Consider the following 20,216-nt stretch of genomic DNA (forward strand, 5'->3'; position numbering starts at 1 on the left):
AAACTGTCAAACTGGTGAATCTCACCCACCCTAACTACTGCAGATGCAGAATCAAGGCAAAAACAACAAACCAGACTTTGTGAGTTGCCTTAAACCATTCTCTTCTGAAACTGATCATCTGTATCAGCAAGTTTGAATTAAGGCATAATAAACAAGGTATTTTTAAAAAGTATTTTATATTGCTTGGATCTGAAGTTAAAAGAATAAAGCCTTGGTCCATAAGCAAGGAACAGTAGCTATGAGGAAAGAGGGAGGTTGGAAAAAAAGGCCCGAGACCTTTCTAGAAAATGCATATATAAAAAAAGGAAAAGAGGGCCTGGAGCTCAGCCCTTCATTCAACCCATGTTCCAAGAGAAGGCTAAAGTATATCTTTAGAAAACACAATGTGGGAAAGACCAAAAAGTTGAGTGACTAGAAAACTAATTACTGGTAAGTGTACAGGGAAACAGGCACTTTCACACCTTGCTGAAGAGAATGTAAATGACTAGTAATGTTGGATCTTCTTTATAAGGACCTTAGGAGAAAATTTTCAGTTCTTTCATCTCAGTTCTAGAAACAATTGTGCTTTACCTAAGAAACTGATTTGTCTTATCTTAAGGATCTCTAAAATTCATATAATTAATCTCTCTTTACATGTGGCTGTTTTAAAGTTCAGATAGATAAATTTGTATCTCAACAATAACATAAATGTACGGCATGTATTTTATGTATTAAGTTCATTCCTGCCTTCATGTTATTTATTTTATGGTGCTGTATGTAACTTTATTTATTGCCTTAATTAGTTTTATAAATTGCCTTAATAGTGTGTCATATAAATAAAAAGTTCAGACATACATGAATAAAATGGCATGCTTTGAAAAAAATACAATGAAGGACCATTTTAGGGTGTAAAATTTAGGTAAGATATAAAATTAACTCAGGGGAATCCAGTCAAAAGCCAAATAAAGCTGTATTTTTATACTGTACAAAAGAAAATTTACAGTCTTAATGTAACTAGATACATCTAGGGGAAAATTACACATCTCTCAAGAAACACAATATTTAACATCTTAGATATGTTTCTGCATTGCAGACTGATAATGAATTTTATACATCTTTATTTACAATAACTTAAAATATTTTTTCATCTCTGGCAGATATTTACAAGGTCAACAGTGACTATGTTTCACATTTCAACAATCAACAGCATTAACCAGTTCAGTAAGACAGTTAAGATAATGGTTTACATGCACCAATAAATGATTTTAAATGTGCGTTTTTTTTCTTCAGCTCTGAAAAAATGAAAGTTTTCACTAGTCCTAGGTTGAAAGGACATCAGTCAATAGAAATCATATTTTATTCATGCCTATCCTATTTAAATTTTCACCGGCACGAGTCTCTGAATACTTGGGAAATTTATACCAAGCTGTAGGTTGATGCTGGTTTAAAAAAAAACAAGAAGAGCTGATCTATACATTCCATATCATTTTATGAAGCAAACATGTGGGATATCTGTTTACTTGTCCATTGTGACAGAGACCAGACTATATATTACTATAATAAAACTCTTGAGAAATTGTAGCTCAGGAGAGCTCAGGAGACAAAATAGTGCGAAAATAATTTTTGCACCATAAAAACGGTTTCTCTTAACCAGTTAAAATAAATGTAAAGTCAGCATAATTTTTAGAATGAGAATCAAAAAGATTCACTGGAAAGCAGTTAAGCTTATTACAAATATTTATTTATCCATTTTTTCATAGACTTTAATAACCTGTATACCCAACGTGGGGCTTGAACTTACAACCTTGAGATCAAGAGTCACATGCTCGACTGAGCCAACCAGGCACCCCACAAATATTTTAAAACAATACATGGAGCATTGAACTTATCTCTCAATTCATTGTGGATGATAAAGCTTAAAAAAAAAATCCAAAACCTACATTAGGAATTATTGGAAAGCCAATCTTCTGTTTCCAAGATAGCCTATCAATACGTTACTTTTAAACTACCACCTGATATGAAAAAAAACCACATATATAGAATCTGTTTGCAACATTAGTTAATATATAATTACATTTTGTGTCCCGCCCCCCGAAAATCATTACTTAATAGTTTAAGTAAATCCATTAGTTCTTATTGGTCCATGCATTTAAAAAATGAGTATTTTAGCTTTTATTAATGATGTTTTCTGCAAAGGAAAAAAAAAAAACACCCAGAGTGATCATGTACATAAATTATGTAAAAACATACCATTTTGGCCAGTATCATACTTACTGGAAATAACTGCCATTACCCATTTTAAAAGATGCATTTCCATAACTCCCCCCTCAATTTTATTATTAAAAAGCCATCATACCATACAATATACCAATTTTAGGAATTTCAATACTGATGAGCAGAATCCTTAATTTAAGGAGACATGAAAATGTGCCATAATGAATAATATTTGGACTTCTTAACTGGTACTTTTGCTGGAAGTGTAAAACGTTGACATAAGAAAGCCTGAAATGGAATCTTGTAGGTACTGTATACCTATGTTGCAGATCAAAGAATCATTTAGTATTTATTTCCCCCAGGGCTAGAGAGTAATCCTTTATGTTAAAGGGGCCTCATTCCTTAACAGTTAGGTACTTTAAAAAAATTATATTTGGTTGATACATTTTCTTTGGTAAATTTTGTGATCAATGAAGAATTTCCTCTGATACAATTAACACTGAGCTGTTGACACATAAATACAGCAAACCAGTTTGATACCAATTCTGCAGTTGGGGATGGATGGTCCAATTAAGTTCCTTTCTCTTTGAAAATAAAAGAATTTCCTTATTGAGCCTACCTCCAGATACACAAAGACTCATATATACTGTAAGCTATACTTAATTCTGATTTTTGTAAAATCTATATTAAGCCTAGTATCATAAAATCAGTCATCTGAATGTGCCTTAATTTGTAAACATTTTCTCAAAATCCAAAGTAAAACATAGAACCTACATTTCTGTACTGTGCTGCCAGTTATTTCACATCATTTCCAGCTTTCGGCTAACTTCTATTCTGAACTGTTTGCTCTCATGTATATTACTCATGTGACTAATAGTTAAGAGTACAAAAATACTGAAGCAATTGAAGTTACCAAAAGTTTATGATTGTGTGGTCAGGTTTAGAAGGAATGTGTCTATGGAATAGGGGAAGGCTGGGTGATGAGGACTCCTCTAATTCTAATGGCAGGATCACCATACAAATTTCTGGCAATGCCAAAAACCTAATATAATTTAAGTGCACATTGGTTGACTTTATGAATATTATTTCCTATGTATATTCAGTGCCAATATGATATACCCATTAGGTACACAATGCAGATAATACTAAAATTTATGCCTTATATTATCAACATGACCACCCTGGAAATGGAAAATTGTACCAATCTGGTGACTCATGATTTTATTAGCACTGTTTACAATTTCACACTGCATTCCATCTTATAATCTGGCAAATATTCTAATTTTTGAGAATTTAAGTTTTCAATAATTTCTAGTTGGTTTTCAAATAACTTGTTTCTAGAAAGCACTTTAAAAAAATTAAAGTATTACAAATAAGTGTCTCAACCGACTTAGTGGTTTGAAACATGACAACAATCATTCAACTTGAAAGGTAAAAAGTCTTATATTCAGACTGTTTAACATAGCCATAGTATAGAAAAGTTGCTCTAAAATTCTTACAGATTTTCTGACCACTGGCATGACCTATTAAACATTTTTAACTTGAAAAACAAATACATAACTGAAATACTGATTAAAAAAAACCCAAAAACTTAGTTTGTAATCCAAGATTAGAAATGGAGAGCTCTTCCTTGCCAGTGTTTATATAAATAGCATACTACCCCCTAAAGACAGATACTAGTTTTTTAAATTTATAAATGAACATGCAGAGAATTAAATGAGACAACTGATTGTTATTAACTAAAGTATTCAAAAATGGACCCATACAAACCTCACAAAGTGAGGTAGCAGAAACACCCCACTTCATTAAAATATTCACAAAAATAGTGCAAACAAAAAAATCTGAAAAGTTATTCTCAGTATTCCAGTGTCTAATAAATAGTTTAATTTAAAGCTACTAAGTGGAATTTGAGAATATACATTGGAAATATTGAGCTTATATAGCTGAGACTACTGCATTTAAGACATTTTATATGGTATATACATTTTAAATGACATTATGGTCACCATTCCATTATGGAATCATAAACTTCACACTATAAACCTTTTTCAATTACATAAGGAAATATTGCTTGTATCTATTCTAAAGCACATGTAAGGTTCTATTTTCTCAACATTAGAAATTAATGGAATGAAATTTATTTAATCTTTTCTTTGCAATACTCCATTGTGCAATACAGTTAATTTGCCACCTAGGTGACTGTGAAAGCTGGCTGGCTGATTCAAAAGTTATTTTAAAATAGCTAGAAACACTGATTAAAGCCATTTCTTTGGGTTTATTTTTGCATTTAAATAAATCCCCAGAAATATAATCAACTATAAAATGGCAGCATACAACTGGCATGGGGCAGAAAATAGTAAGGCATAAATTAGAATTAAAAAAATGTATCTATCCTTACATCTGTGGTATAGATACCTACATTTCCAACACTTCCCATCTAGGTTTATTACTCTGCATATTTTCTGGATTTCATACTTTTCTTAATGTGCTATATTCACTAATTACTAGACCAGAAATATAAAGAAACTGCAAAAATGGAGACAGTTACATACCACATTTACCATAGTAGGAGTACAGGGAGGCAGTGGGTGTTAATATGCATTTGATGGGAGACAGGAGTTATATTCTGGCTCTGCTTCTTAGTTATGTGAACTTAATCATGTCACAACCGTTTTGAGTCTCAGTTTCCTGAGGATGATATTTGGGGAGCTGGGCTACTAGCTAGATTATTTCTAGGGTCTCGTCTAGCACAAAAATTCTGACTATAATAAACAGGCACAGAAGAGTAACTGGGAGCATAAGAGTGGTGGTAGGGGTCAGTACTTCAAACTATAACCATTTTCCCCCTTCCAGCTTCTCTAACCTGACACAGATGGCATCAATCAGATTGTTTTATTATAGAAAACAAGTATTTTCTCTGTAATGAGCTTTTCCATAGAGAGAAGGACTTTTTCTTATGAAAGTTAAGAAGTATAAAACAACAGGCTGTTAAATAATAAAGTATGCATATTGCTGGTATATATTTGTAACAGCTGTTGTATATCTGAAAACTATTTTGAATTAAATGCCAATAAATAATGCAAATGAATATAAAAAATCTCTTAGAAAATTTGACTTATGGTTTATTAAAACTCATTCCATTTTAGTTATATCTTGCACAGGAAATCTGTTCTAAGACCCTGAATGCACAGTTTGAACTAAATGAAATGTTTCTTCATTAAAGCCAAATCACATAACTTAAAAGAATGGAAAAAATGTTACAGGGTCATGAAACATTAATGGGTATATATACATACAAAATATGCATGTATATACATACAGATAAATGAATTCTTAGAAGTTGAAAGTTTTTCAAAACCAACTTTTCAAGTATAAGATTTTTAACAAAATAAAAGCAAGATTTATATGTATTACAGCTTTTGCTGTAATTTGTTATTGTTTTGTGTGTGTGTGTGTGTGTGTGTGTGCGCGCGTGCACGCGCTTTAACTAAACCATGCTAGATTTAGATGCCAACATATGTACAACTTGTTGAAATCAAAACAACCCATCAGCCTCCTAAATCAACCGCTGATGGCCAAGATCTTACCCCTTGGTAAGAACAATGCTCTTTTCCTTTCATACCTGAAACTTTGCTTTCCTCAGGATGTTACAGATCTTTACACCTCATTTTTTTTGGCTGCTTTCAAACTCACTTATCTGACATCCCTTAAATTAAAAAAGAGGGACATCTAAAATATGTCTTTGTGATACATACACATACACACACACACACACACACACACACACTCACTCACTCACTCATACACACATCAATACATTTCTATTTATAAACTTTTAACTTTATCTCAGACTTTGGCAATGTTGTAGTAGTAGTATTGGTTGTGTTAGTTCAGTTCAGGTTCTAGGTTTCCATTTTCATATGAGCTGAAAAATGTTACAGACCACCAAATTCAAACAAGCATCTCATTGTTCTTATAAAGACTCTAACAAAGTCCCCTATAAAACAAAACAAACCCTCTTAAAATAAGAAGAGGAGAGGGGAGATTTTCAGATGTGGAAAAAAACAAGAGGCATTTTTCTGATTATTTTATCAAAATCTACTGTAATTTTAATTGGTAGAGATAAAAATTAAACTTTGTTAATTAAATACTTGCTTTCTATAAATTCAGTATATTTTTCTTTCACAATAAAATAAAAATGTCTAAATGTATAAAGCACTAATAGCTCTGATGTATTTTGTGGAAGGATAATGTATATCAGTTCAAGTCACAATACACTGATTTTTAAAAAACCAATATATTCTCTTCTTTTTCAATCAAGCATTAGAGCCTGAGACCCAAAAGAACTTATCCTGAAATCTTACCCAACCAAATCAGAACTAAAAAAAATTTTTTTTCACTAATAATGTTTTTTGTAGCCTCTTAGCACAATTACCAAAATGATACTTACATACATTCAACATCTAGCTTACTGGCATGATTTCCAAGTTTTATAAAAATGAGAAACTTTTGCAGATATATGATCAGAAGGTACACAAATTGCATTACACTAAACACAAAGGCAGTGTGGTCCTTGTTGGAGAAATCAAGTCAGTACCCCCTGGTAGAAATGTTCTATAAAAATGTGTCACGTTGAAGCATCAGTGTTTTCAGCCAATTATCTGTCCCTGATGTATTTCCTTAAAGTATATGATCTATCAGGACTTCAGGTTTCTTAATCCAAAATATCTGACTGAATTTAGGTACATCTAGAAAGCAGCTGAAAGGGCTTCTCCAATAGTCTGACATCACAGAAAGCAAGTTGAGAAATCCCTCTCTTTACCTGAAGACGTACTTGTTCTACTTCAGTCATCATCAGCTCACAAAGGAAAAGAAAAAAAACCTATCAAAACTTCCCCTCACACACACAGTCCCACACGAGCTAAACAAAAACCACCCCTCCCCCTCCCCCAACAAACCCCAGCACCAAAGTGTCAATCATTCCTGGGAAATAGAACATGCCCCTTGGATTCTCTGATTTGTTAGTTGTTCAAACTTTAAGGACAGAAATGACCTATGTCCTTGTGGGGAGGAGGGAAGACATGTTAATAATGACTATAGAGCCATTGAGAAAGTGCATTATCAATTAAACAAACAATTTTGAGCCCTGCCCTCCAAAGGAGGGGGCCATAACTTGATTTAAATGCCTCAGTAACTGAACATTGTGTCCTGGAGATAAAGAAGATGGGGGGAAAAAGAGCCACCCACATTTTAATGAAAAAGTGCAGCAGTCTACCACCTTTCCCCATGCTTCTCAAGAAAATGATTGCACAGACTCAGAGAAGTCCAAAGTCATAGCAGAATCTCTGAGGCACTCCTGGTTAAAAGAGAAAAAAATATGATCCAGTAATCTCCACAGTTCTATAAATTATGAGAACAAACCCGTTTTGTTTTTTTTTTAAACAAAAGCCAAAGAATCAATTCATAGGGATCATATACACCATTTCCTCTAACGTATCCTCAGTCTCACAGTGCTGAAATGGGACCGATCAGCCTACGATGGATTGCACATCACCCACAGAGAAAGGAAGGTATGGAAGATGCATACATTTTATACTGCTTCACAAACACATTTACAAGGAATAAGGTGAAGAGAAGATATAGGAAGGAGGAAAAAAGAAAACCTTATTGCTGTTTCCATACAAAATACAGTATGAAGATACCTAAACTAAATCAAATCTGATTACGATGACCAATTTTTTCACAATGTGGGATGAAGTGTCTTCATGTACAATGAAATGTTCAGTTTAAAAGGTAAGCAAAAAGATGAGACAGGATGTCAGAACTACACCTGGGATATTAGCTGCATATTGAAACTTGGGGATCGAGACTGCTTGGTTAAGGGAGCTCCTGGGCTAAGGAGCTCTTTACCTTCTCCAGCTTGACCTAGCCGGTCTTCCTGTAGACTGATAGTTGAGTATCGATTAACATTGTTAGCTGCTAGATTAGTAACTCCCTCAGTGCCAACCCCAATGCTGGTACTTGCTTGACTGCCATTTACATAGTCAAATGATTTACTTGAGGAAGCACTGGCTGTCCGGATTAGACTTAAACTATTGGCTTTTGGCACCACCTGGCCAGCAGGCAGGCTCAGGTGTTTCTTCATCGGTGTCAGCTCGATTGAATCTACACTAAGATCAGTTGGTTGCTGTACATACTGCCTGCGAATGACTGAATCTCGAGGGCTCTCACTGGATTTGATGACAGAAGCTGTTTCTTTATCCTTAGCTGAACGCCCAGCTGCTACTTTCCTTAAGCTTCCCCTCTGAGAAGAGGAGGATGGTTTGGTCCCAATTGGCTGACTGCTGAGGGAGGCCCCTGATGAAAAGCCTTCATCTGCATCATTTAGGTTTACCGACTCTTCTCCTCCATTTACACCCTCAGCACCTAAAAAACAAATCAGACAGACTCAGCAATAGCTAAGTTAAAAAAGAAGGAATTGTGAATAAAAACTCAACTGACCTTATCTCTCGGGTAATGTTTGCTATAGGTTGGAAATGACCCTGTTATCAAATCAACACTTACCCTAAATAATTTAGGGGAAGAAATCTTAATCTGCACAGAATTCTAATATGCTATCCATTGTGTTTATTCAGTTTTAATTAGTCCAGCTTTAGTAAGACTATCCACAAACTTAGTATCTCAGTATTTAGGCATATAAAACAACTTCAGGTGAAATACATTTTGTTACTAATCTTTATAATACACCCTTGTCAATTTGAGGTGATGATATCTATCTGGTTTAAAAAAATCAAAAGGTTTTCTTCATATCTTCCTTAACCCACCATAAAACAGACCATTCAAGAGTCACCCTTCTAATTTCAGTCACCCAGAATAATGTCAAACTCATTATTCCTACAGGCAAACCCTTTTTAAAAAGGGCAGTAAGATTTTACATTTACTCAACAACTAAGTGCTTCTACATGGCTTTAAAGCTTTTAACATGGAACTAGTAGATTTTCTAACTCTAAAAAACTGTATATTGTTTCCAGTAACATCGTAATTATATTTTGTCTTATGGGCATATCTACTCACTGGTTTCCATATTTTCTTGACAAATTAATGTGAAGGAAATATTTGATTATCAGTAACTAGCAGAGATAGCTATAAGGATTTTTACTTTCTATAGTATGTACATCTGTAATAATTTAGATTTTTAGTCTTGAGATGTATTATTGTTATAATCACAAGATAATGTGTGTCCCATTATGTTTCGTGCAGAAACTGCAGTTAACAAAAGAATCCTTACCTTGGGATTTTGTTAGAAGGGAAGAAGCGTATCTAATATATTTAATTTGGGTTTTCCAGAAAGCCCAATTCTCTTACTGAAAGTATGATCAACAATCTCTTAACGGATAGCAGTTTGCTACATCATTACATATGTTTGCCAGACTGCAAGAAAGGTTTAATCTGAATCCACATATAGATATAAATATTACAGTTAAGGTATTAGGAAAAAATTCTAAACAAATACTACTTTGAGATATAGGTTATCTAAGTAAAATACACATAAAATATTTAAACACAATCTTTATTTAACATAGTACCTGGAAAAATAAAAAATAGTTTCTTAAATATATTTTCTTATATGGATTAGTTATTTCCTTCCTTCAAAAGAAGAACAAAATAGACTATCCTTAAAGCAGAAGGCATGTTGTTATTATATCCAGCAGTTTAATAATTAACCATCATGCAAAGCCATATGAAAATGCAGCTGACACCACTTCTCTCAACCCCTTCTTCAAAAGAGTATATAATGTACCTCAAAATGAAACTTTATATTATATTCACATGGTATCATCTTAACAATTTACTTACAGTTAGTATAAAGAAATCCAAAATACCCAAGAAAAGGTATTTACTGGTTCACAATTGATATCAGTAACATAAAACTGTAGTGAACAAAAATGTATCATCAGATATATACCTATTTATACTGAGGAAAGGAGACTGAGAGACTTAGTGGTAGCATCTAAATTTTGCCTCATGCAGATCTGATGCCCAAGCAATATGGCCATAAAAGAGATGATGATAATATAAAAGCCACCATGCAAGAGAATCTACAGATATTGCATATACCAAGAAATGCTGTTTCAATACAATTGAATACTAATATACTTTAATTATAGGCATTGTCCTCAGTTTAGTAAGAATTTTAAATCCAACTTTAATTTTTTATTAATGTTTATTTGTTTTTGAGAGAGATAGAGCACAAGCAGGGCAGGGGCAGAGAGAGGGGGACAGAGGATCCAAAGTGGGCTGTGCGCTGACAGCAGAGAGCTCAATGTGGGAATGGAACTCACAAACTGTGAGATCATGACCTAAGCCAAAGTTGGATGCTGAACCGACTAAGCCACCCAGGCGCCCCTAAATCCAACTTTAAAAGTTACAAATAAAATGTTACTTGACAATCAGGGTAAGGGAAGGCGATGGGTTTATAGTCTCCCTTCAATTTCAATACATAACAAATATAATTTTAATTGTAAAATGATTTAAAACCATCATACTAGAAAATTCTTTTAAAAGGCCAAATATTGATGTTAATACAAAAGCTCCAGCAGACTTCAGAATTACCAAAACTTTACATAGGTTTTAGTAATTTCCTTCCTTCTATTTAAAAAACCTCAAGGAATAAAAAGGCAGTTATGTCTCACAACTTTTTTTCCTTTCTATTTTTTTCCCTGGATGATGATAACTCTACTCATGATCTGCAGGGAAGATAACCAAAAAAGATCTTTAATGAAATTTTCCATTCATGTCTGCCTTTTCTTATAAATTTAGCTCCTTCTGAAATTGATGTAAAGATATAATTAATCTAGATTAAAAGGCAAAATAATTTTTGAGAAATTTCAAACACATTGAAGGAACTTATTCCTCTTTCCTTGTGGCAATACCCCACTCTCACAAACTTAAATTTTACCAGTGATAGTAAATATTAAAAGAGGCCATTTTAAAAGAACTACTATTTCGGTTCCTTTTTCAAAGTATATGACTTTTGATGAACTGGAAGAAATGTTCCAACCTAATCCCACACTCTCTAGAATTTCATCAAGCATTAATTAACATAGTACTACATTTAGCACAAATAATCAACATTCTAAGAATCGTAGTATATATATCAAGTGGCTCATTTAGTCATCAGGAATGTTGAGAAACAGGCTGTTCAATTTAGGCCTACTATGGGTTCAACATCAATTCATATACTTATTTTTATGCCTTTTTTACTATCTCAGGGATAACAGAGATACAGAGAAACTGAAAAGGGAAGGCTGCATCTTTCACAGGATCTCTGTGAAACAGCACCAACTTTTTGGGGTCCTTAGATCATGCACATGCAACACTGTTAAATGAAGTCAGGTCAATGTGGGCAAATGGGCAAAGGAACAGAGGACAGATTTAAATTCTTACTGAGCATGCTCAAACGCTAATGCACCAAAGAGCAAGAGACTTCCCTAAGGTGGAAGGTAACTGCTCCATATATGTTTGGTCTTAAGTAAAAATATATAACTTATTTTAAAACTATTTGCTATATTTTATTAATTAGTGTAAAGGTTCCAGAGTAGCAATACATTAAATAATGAAAAACTTAGGCTACAGTTCCCTCTTTCACAAAGCCAACTCCTATGAGCATCACATGTAAAACGGCAAATAAATAGTTTCCTATTGGAGAAAAGTGTTCTTTTACAGATGGTGGTGGTGGCGGTGGTGGTGGTGGTGGTGGTGGGTGGTGATGGTGGTGGTGGTGGTGGTGGTGGTGGTGGTGGTGGTGGTGGTGATTTGGGGGTAAAAATAAATTCTCATTTTGAGATACCGACATTGGGGAAACAAGATCTACTAGGATACCTGAATTCTAAATAACACATTTCAATTCTGTTTGGAAGCTATCCAAGACAACCATCAATATTTACAATAAATGATAAAATGCAGTGTCCACCAGGATAGCACATTTATAGAGGAAAGAGGCCAGTAGTTTACTAGTTAGACCCAGGTGACTTGACCCACAGACTGTAAAAAGTGATCAATACTGGTTTACTCTGTCAAAGAGATAAGAAATTCTTGTTAACTGACCAACCTGGACTTAGAGATAAATCGGCCAGCTCCACTTTAGTCCAATTTCCCAAAGATAATGTATGAATGTTTTAAAACTCTCTTCATATATTAAGGAATAAATTATTATATACAGGAAATCAATTCATATTGTCATGTCCATTGGGTGCATTTTTCCTTTCCCAATGTTAGAATAAACATGCTCAGTAATAAAAAAATCCCAAGCATTTTGGAGATAGGCCTCTGCCTTGTTAGTAGCCATGCCAAGCTGTTCTTTGATTACACAGAATGCAGATTCCAGGCCAGCACAAATGGTAACTAAAGATTGTACCCGACCTGGTGCTAGGCATATGGGGAGGTGTGCTTTGCAAGGAGGAGCTAATACACCCTGGGATAGTGGAAACACACACTAGAATGGAAAGATGTTCTGCTTGGGGATAGAGAGCCAGGATCCTTCTCCAGCAACTGCCTCACTGACTTCTGCCTCCTCATCTCTGTCCTACCCTCTGTTGTGGCTGCTGCTGAGTTGGGCTCCGGTGAGCCGTGCTCAGGGGTCCTGCGCACCAGCACCTCCCCCTCTTGCACACGTTTGATCCCTAGGTCAGTGGAGCCGTGTTGGACCGGGGAGCCAGGAATACTCGAGTCAGCCTCGTTTGAGAAGTCAAAGCCATCTGGGATTCAACATATAAAATTTTAGTGCTTTTGTGCTGTTCTATTCTTTTCTGAGCATTTTGCCCCAGGCAGATAAGAGAATGTATATATGGATATGATAAAAACACAAACGCTATTTATATAGTTACATGTGTGTGCACAGCATGCACACACATAAGGAGGCAGATGAACAATATGAGGTTTGCAAATGAATAGGACAGGAAAATAGGGATCATTAAAATGGCAATTAATATCTCTTAGGCAAGACAGCTGGACCATTTAAGTACCATATGCCTATGAAATACTGCTGGATTCAGCACTTACAAAAAAAGGAAAAGCAAAGATAAAAATCTAAAATACAATAACCAACTCTCTATAGATAGCTTGTATTTCACCATTGGTTTGGTCAGTTACACAATTTTCTCCCACAATGCTCATACATGCACCTTTTTTCCCATTATAACAGGTTTAAAGTAACTTCTTTCCAATTGTTATTACTAGTTCAAAAATAAGACAAAAATTAACTTGATCTTATTTTCTGTTTTAATGTTCATAGAGCAGTCTAAATAACATCTTTCTAAATTATAAAAAATATATATCTATATCAAAATAAATTCAGGCACTTAAACCGCATTTCCAGTGCTATATTAAAAAACAAAACAATTTTACTTTAATTATATACAGTACTATAATATCATGTGTTAACCTAGTCTATAAAAACAGTGATAAATTTGCTAGAATCCATGAATGGGCTACAGGAATTTTGTACTCACCTTCTCTTCTCCATCTATGACGACGGATTGAAGCTGTTGTAATTGCAGTCCGAGAAATCCTCGGCACTGTTGGAGTGACTTCCACTTTAAGTACTTTCTGGCCTTCTTGTGAAGAATCAGGAGCATCAAATGGTAATGAGTTTTTCATGGCATTGGCAACCTAAAATGATAATATAAAGCCTATGTATATTTACACTCAATATATAATTTATGATTATTTTTTACTTCATGTTTCCATAATTTTATTATGTTTCCATAATTTTTTAAAATTTATTTTATTTAGGGGTGCCTGGGTGGCTCAGTCGGTTGAGTGTCCAACTTTGGCTCAGGTCATGATCTCGCAGTTCATGAGTTCGAGCCCCACATCGGGCTCTGTGCTGACAGCTCAGAGCCTGGAGCCTGCTTCAGATTCTGTGTCCCCTTTTCTCTCCGCCCCACCCCTGCTTGTGCTCTCTCTCTGTCTTTCAAAAATTAATCAAATTTATTTTATTTAAAAAATGTTTTTAAGTAGGCTCCATGCCCAGCGTGGAGCTCAATGCAGGGCTTGAACTCAATAACCCTGAGATTAAGACATTAGCTGAGATCTAGAGTTGGAAACTTAACCAACTGAGCCACACAGGCACCCCTCTATAATTTTTTGAATATGTATTTAAAACTGGTACTATAAAATATAAAAGTACAATATGTCAAAAGAGTTTGTACCTCCATTGTTCTGTATTGTTTTAGGGAAGCTTTTAAAATGAGAATTTATTTTTAAAAATGTGAGTCATACACTCCACAGATTCCTTAAAGTTGTTCACTTGCAAAGAGAAAAGGCATTCCAAAGAAAGAAAATTGTTTAACATTTGAACCCTGATAAAGAAAATTTAGAGTAGGTTTTTGATTATTCAGATGATAAATAACATGCAAAATTTAATCTCTGATAAAAAAAAATTAGCCTTTTCTCCACTCTATTTCCATAAGGAGAAATTTTCCCTAACCATGGCTGGCATTTTGTTTCACCACTGTGTGTGTGTGTGTGTGTGTGTGTGTGTGTGTGTGTGTGAGAGAGAGAGAGAGAGAGAGAGAGACAGAGAGACAGAGACAGAGAGAGACAGAGAGGGAGAGGGACAAAGGAGCGAAAGCGAGTGCAAGCAAGAGGAGGGGCAGAGAGAGAGGAGACAGAGAATGACAGCGCGGAGCCTGACACACGTGGCTTGAACCCACGAACCGTAACATCATGCCCTGAGCCAAAATCAAGAGTCAGGTGATTAACCAAATGAGTCCCCAGGCTGCCCCAACTGGTGCATGTTTCTTAACTGGGAAGTACTAATTTAGCAAAGATCTTGAGCTAGAGAACTGTTTTTCTCCCTTCCTCTATACTTGGAAAGGACAAGTAAAATGCAGCCTCCTGGACAAGTGTGACAGTTCTGCTAATTCAAACTTCTCCAGGAGGCTATTCCAACATCCAGACTGAGGGGTGGGGAGTTAAGTCTTTAAATTTAGCTTTTATCAGGAATAAAGATGAGGCTTGTTTCTCTGCCAACTATTTTACCTATCATCTGGCTCTAAATTTTAATAGAGAAAAGGAGTGCTGTTTGTTGGGTCCCTCAAAGGTCCCCCACAACAAAGGATTGCTCTAAGATTAGAGATTACTAATCTCTTTACTTATATTGCCTTGGAAATGCCACCTCTACTTAATTTATAAGACTGATACAAGGAGAAAAGTATGAATTTAAAGAGTATCACAAATGCAGGGTATTATTATTATGAAGTAATTATTTTATCTTCTTATCCATTTATTTTAATGTGACCCTTAGGGTAAAATTAGGCATGTTGACCTGAGAGAAAAAAAAATAAATTCAAATAGTAAATAATTATTATAAATGCTACCTCAATAAATTTATATTTGTATTAAGATATTAAAAAATGGTACAAAGAAAACAGCTTTAGAAATTGTGCTCTTGGAGCACCTGGGTGGCTCAGTCGGTTAAGCGTCCGACTTCGGTTTAGGTCATGATCTGTGAGTCAATCCCCGCGTCAGGCTCTGTGCTGACAGCTCAGAGCCTGGAGCCTGTTTCAGATTCTGTGTCTCCCTCTCTCTCTGACCCTACCCCGCTCGTGCTCTGTCTCTCTTGCTCTCAAAAATAAATAAAACATAAAAAAAATTTTTAATTGTGCTCTTAAAGTGTTACAAGTAAAAAACCACAAATAATACTTAAAAAAAATTTTTTTTAACATTTATTTTATTTTTGAGAGGCAGAGAGAGAGCATGAGCATGGGAGAAGCAGAGAGAGAGGAAGATACAGAATCCCAAGCAGGCCTCAGGCCCTGAGCTGTCAGCACAGACGCAGGGCTCAAACTCATGAACCACAAGACCATGACCTGAGCCAAAGTCGGACGCTTAACTGACTGAGCCACCAAGGCGCCTCCCCAAGTAATATTCTTAAAATACCATCATAATACTACAAAAAGCCCAGAAAACACAGAAATTTGCAAAGAAAAACCATCCACAGTTGAATCACCTGATGACCATTAGATTTGTATGTTGCCTCTGTCTTGTCTAGATTTAAAAAACAGTTGTACACTGCCTGACTGACCACTTACACAAGCTAGCATTTTCTTTAGCATAAATTTTTGAATATAAAATTTTTTTTCAGTGTTTATTTTTGAGAGAGGGGAAACAGCACGAGCAGGGGAGGGGCAGAGAGAGAGGGAGACAGAAAATCCCAAGCAGGCTCTGTGCTATCAGTGCAAAGCCCGATGTTGGGCTCGAACCTATGAAATGTGAGATCAAGACCTGAGCCAAAGTCGGATGCTCAACTGACTGAGCCACCCAGGTGCCCCTTGCATATATAAAAACTTAATCATACTCTGCTGTGAAACATCTTTTTTAATTAAGAATTTTTTAAGTTTATTTAATTTGAAAGAGAGAGCAAGCATGCACACACATGTACATGTACAAGCAGGGAGTGGCAGAGAGACAGAGAACCCCAAGCAGCCTCCGCATTTTCAGCACAGAGTCCAAAGCAGGGCTCGATCTCACAACCATGAGATCATGACCTGAGCCGAAATCAAGAATCAGACGCTTATTAACCGACTGAGCCACCCAGGTGCCCCAAAACATTTATTGTTTTGATTCCTCTGAGATTAAAAATAACACTAATGTTTGGATATTATACATTTTATAATACATTAAAAAAATTCAAAGTAGTTCTGGGATGTTTTGCTAGATATGAGGTAGTGGGTTAAAGAAAACACACGTGACTGAACTACTTCTATAAAGGGAGGTTCGGAATTGCGTTATACTGCTACTGGTAAAAGGAAGAATGCCTTCCTTACTCCACTACTACATGTTCGCATTTGCTTTTTGATAGACCATTTACCTTTTGGAAATATATTTATTTTGTGGGAGAGTATGAAATCTTTTTATAGAGAACAAAATATTAATTGGCTTTCTTGTCATGCTTGTTGAGAATCTTTTTCTCAGTTTGTACAATACATATTAACTTTGTTTTTAAAAAACTGGTGGTTTAGAATTTAGATGCTTATGTGGTCAAAAACTAAAACAAAACCCAACCTATTTTGAGTGACTTGTCCCATCTCTTAAGCTTAGAAAATCCTTCTAACTCTAGAAATTTTAGTATTTCTAACCTTTTCCTCTTTCTTTTCTTAAAGGATTTCAAAACATTTGATTCTTAATTTATCTGAACTTTATTTTGATATGTGGTAGAAGAGGATCCAAATAAATTTTGTTTTCTCTCCAAAAGTTAACCAAATGTTACAGAATAAACCTTTTCCCCTCTATGATTTAGATTGCCTCATATCTTATATACTGAATATCTTTATTCACTAGTGCCCCTTTCAGGCATAGGTATGTTTAATAAAAAGTAAATATAATAACTTACCAATAGTGGTTGAGAAAAAAGTTCTAGCTGAGCTCTATAAATGATGTCATCAAGGACTTCTTGGCCAAGGTCCCACTGCCCATTATACCTGTGGAGAAGCAGATTGTTTACTATCTTCAGCAAGTATCTCTAATCTTCAACAACATTTTTATTGTTCCAAGTCCTACTATTTTGGTTCTAAAACAAGTTTTCACATTAATATTTGTATCATCTCATTTCCAAACTGTCTTACTTTTGGTTACAAGTACAAAATGAAGATTTTTGAAATCTAATGTTTATCTACTAATGTTTAAAATAGTTTACAGATGTCTTTTCACATAATTGGCTTTTATCATGCGTTGATATTTAGGGTAATCTACTGAAATGCATTTATGAAAACTTAGGTTATGAACTATGTAGATAGACATAGTTTTCCAGAAAGAAAGCCTGACCTACTTCCAGACTCTAATTTAATGACTAGTTATATTTTGGCTATTTAAAAAGTACTAAAAGGACTACTATGAACAATTATACACCAACAAACTGGACAACCTAGAAGAAGGATAAATTCCTAAAAACACACAGACTACAAGGACTGAATCATGAAGAAACAGAAAATTTGAACAGACCAATTACTGGTAAGGAAATCGAAGCACTAATCAAAACCCTGCTAACAAACAGAAGTCCAGGACCAGGTGGCTTCACAGGTGAATTCTACCAAACATTTAAAGAAAAATTAATACCAATTCTTCTCAAACTCTTCCGAACAACAGGAGAGAATACTTCCATATTCATTTTAGAAGGCCAGCATTACTCTAATACCAAAACCAGACAAGAACACTACCAGAAAAGAAAATTACAGGCCAATATCCCTGATGAACGTAGATGAACAAAAAAATTCTCAACAAAATATTAGCAAACCAAATTCAACAATATATTAAAAGGATCATATATCATGATCAAGTGGGATTCATCCCTTGGTGCAAATATGGCTCAAAATCTGCAATTCAATCAATATGATACACCATATTAACAAAATGAAGGATAAAAATCATATGATCATTTCAATAGGTGCAAAAAAAAAAAACATTTGACAAAATTCAACATCCATTCATGATAAAAACTCAACAACGTGAGTGTACAGGGGACACACCTTGACAATAACAAAAGGCATATATGACAAGCCTACAGCTAACATCATACTCAATGGTGAAAAACTCAAGGCTTTTTCTCTAAGATCAGGAACAAGACAAGGATCCTACTCTTGCCACTTTTATTCAACATAGTACTAGAAATTCTAGCCATAGCCATTGGGCAAGAAAAAGAAATTAAAGGATCCAAAATCAGAAAAGAGTAAAACTGTCTCTATTTGCAGATAACATGGTATTTATACAAAACTCTAACAATGTCACTAAAAACATTATTAGAATAAGTGAATTCAATAAAGTTGTAGGATACAAAAATCAGTATTTAAAATCTGTTGCACTTATATTCACTAATAATGGACTATCAGAACGTGAAATTGAGAAAAAAATTCCATTTATAATTGCATTAAAATAGTACCTAGGAATAAATTTAACAAGAAAATGAAAGACCTATATACTGTACACTTAAATTTTTATATAAGACACAGATGAAAGAAATAGAAAAACACAAATGGAAAGATATTGTATGCTCATGGATTAGAAGAATTAATATTGTTAAAATGTCCATACAATCCAAAGCAATCTACAGATTCAGGGTAATCCCCATCAAAACTTCAATGATATTTTTCACAGAAATAGAAATAATCCTAAAATTTGTATGGAAACACAAAAGACCCCGAATAGCCAAAACAATCTTGAAAAAAAAAAAAGACCACAGCTGGAGGCATCACACTTCCTGATTTCTAACTAGACTGCAAAACTACAGTAATTAACACAGTGTGGGTACTGGCATATATAACATACATAGATCAATGGAAACAGAAGAGAGCCACGAAATAAACTTGGGCATGTGTTGTCAATTAATTTATAACAAAGAGCCAAGATTATACAACAGGGAAAGGAAAGTCTCTTCAATAAATGGTGTTGGCAAAACTGAGCAATGACATGCAAAACAATGAAACTGGACCCCCATCTTACATCAACACAAAAATCAAATCAAAATGGATTAAAACCTAAATGTGAGACCTGAAACCATAAAAACTCCTAGAAGAAAACATAGGCAGCAATTTCTTTGACATCTGCCTTGGCAACATTTTTTTTCTTTAGATATGTCCACATAGGCAAGGGAGACAAAAGCAAAAATAAACTATTGAAACTACACCAAAATAAAAAGCTTTTGCAAAGGAAACCACCAAGAAAATGAAAAGGCAATCTACTAAATGGGAAAAGGTATTTGCAATGATATATCCAATAATGGGTTAATATCCAAAATATATAAAGAACTTAACAATTCACCATTAAAAAAAACAAATAATCTGGTTAAAAAATGGGCAGAGGAAGCAGTCAGTTAAGCATCTGACTTCAGCTCCGGTCATGATCTTGCAGTCTGTGAGTTCGAGCCCCGCGTCGGGCTCTGTGTTGACAGCTAAGTGCCTGGAGCCTGCCTGCTTCGGATTCTTTGTCTCCCTCTCTCTCCACCCGTCCCCCACTCATGCTTTGTC

At 34.8% G+C, this 20,216-nt stretch overlaps 1 protein-coding gene across 6 annotated transcripts in view; it reads right to left on the bottom strand.

The window, feature by feature from the left end:
• Window positions 1-2,541: 2,541 nt before the first annotated feature.
• Window positions 2,542-20,216, bottom strand: part of FAM126B (family with sequence similarity 126 member B) — an 89,460-nt gene continuing 71,785 nt past the window's right edge. For 5 of the 6 annotated variants that reach the window (XM_030324565.2, XM_030324569.1, XM_030324566.1 and 2 more), the window contains 4 exons: window positions 17,591-17,678; window positions 13,704-13,863; window positions 12,783-12,950; window positions 2,542-8,619 (listed from right to left, as the gene is read on the bottom strand). In XM_030324565.2, the coding sequence (XP_030180425.1) occupies window positions 8,018-8,619; window positions 12,783-12,950; window positions 13,704-13,863; window positions 17,591-17,678 (1,018 nt within the window). In that variant the 3' untranslated portion in view covers window positions 2,542-8,017. The remainder of the gene's footprint in view (window positions 8,620-12,782; window positions 12,951-13,703; window positions 13,864-17,590; window positions 17,679-20,216) is intronic. The other variant, XM_030324571.2, reaches the window with a different exon arrangement.

Source organism: Lynx canadensis, chromosome C1 (genome assembly GCF_007474595.2).
Source record: "Lynx canadensis isolate LIC74 chromosome C1, mLynCan4.pri.v2, whole genome shotgun sequence".
Lineage (NCBI taxonomy): Eukaryota > Metazoa > Chordata > Mammalia > Carnivora > Felidae > Lynx > Lynx canadensis.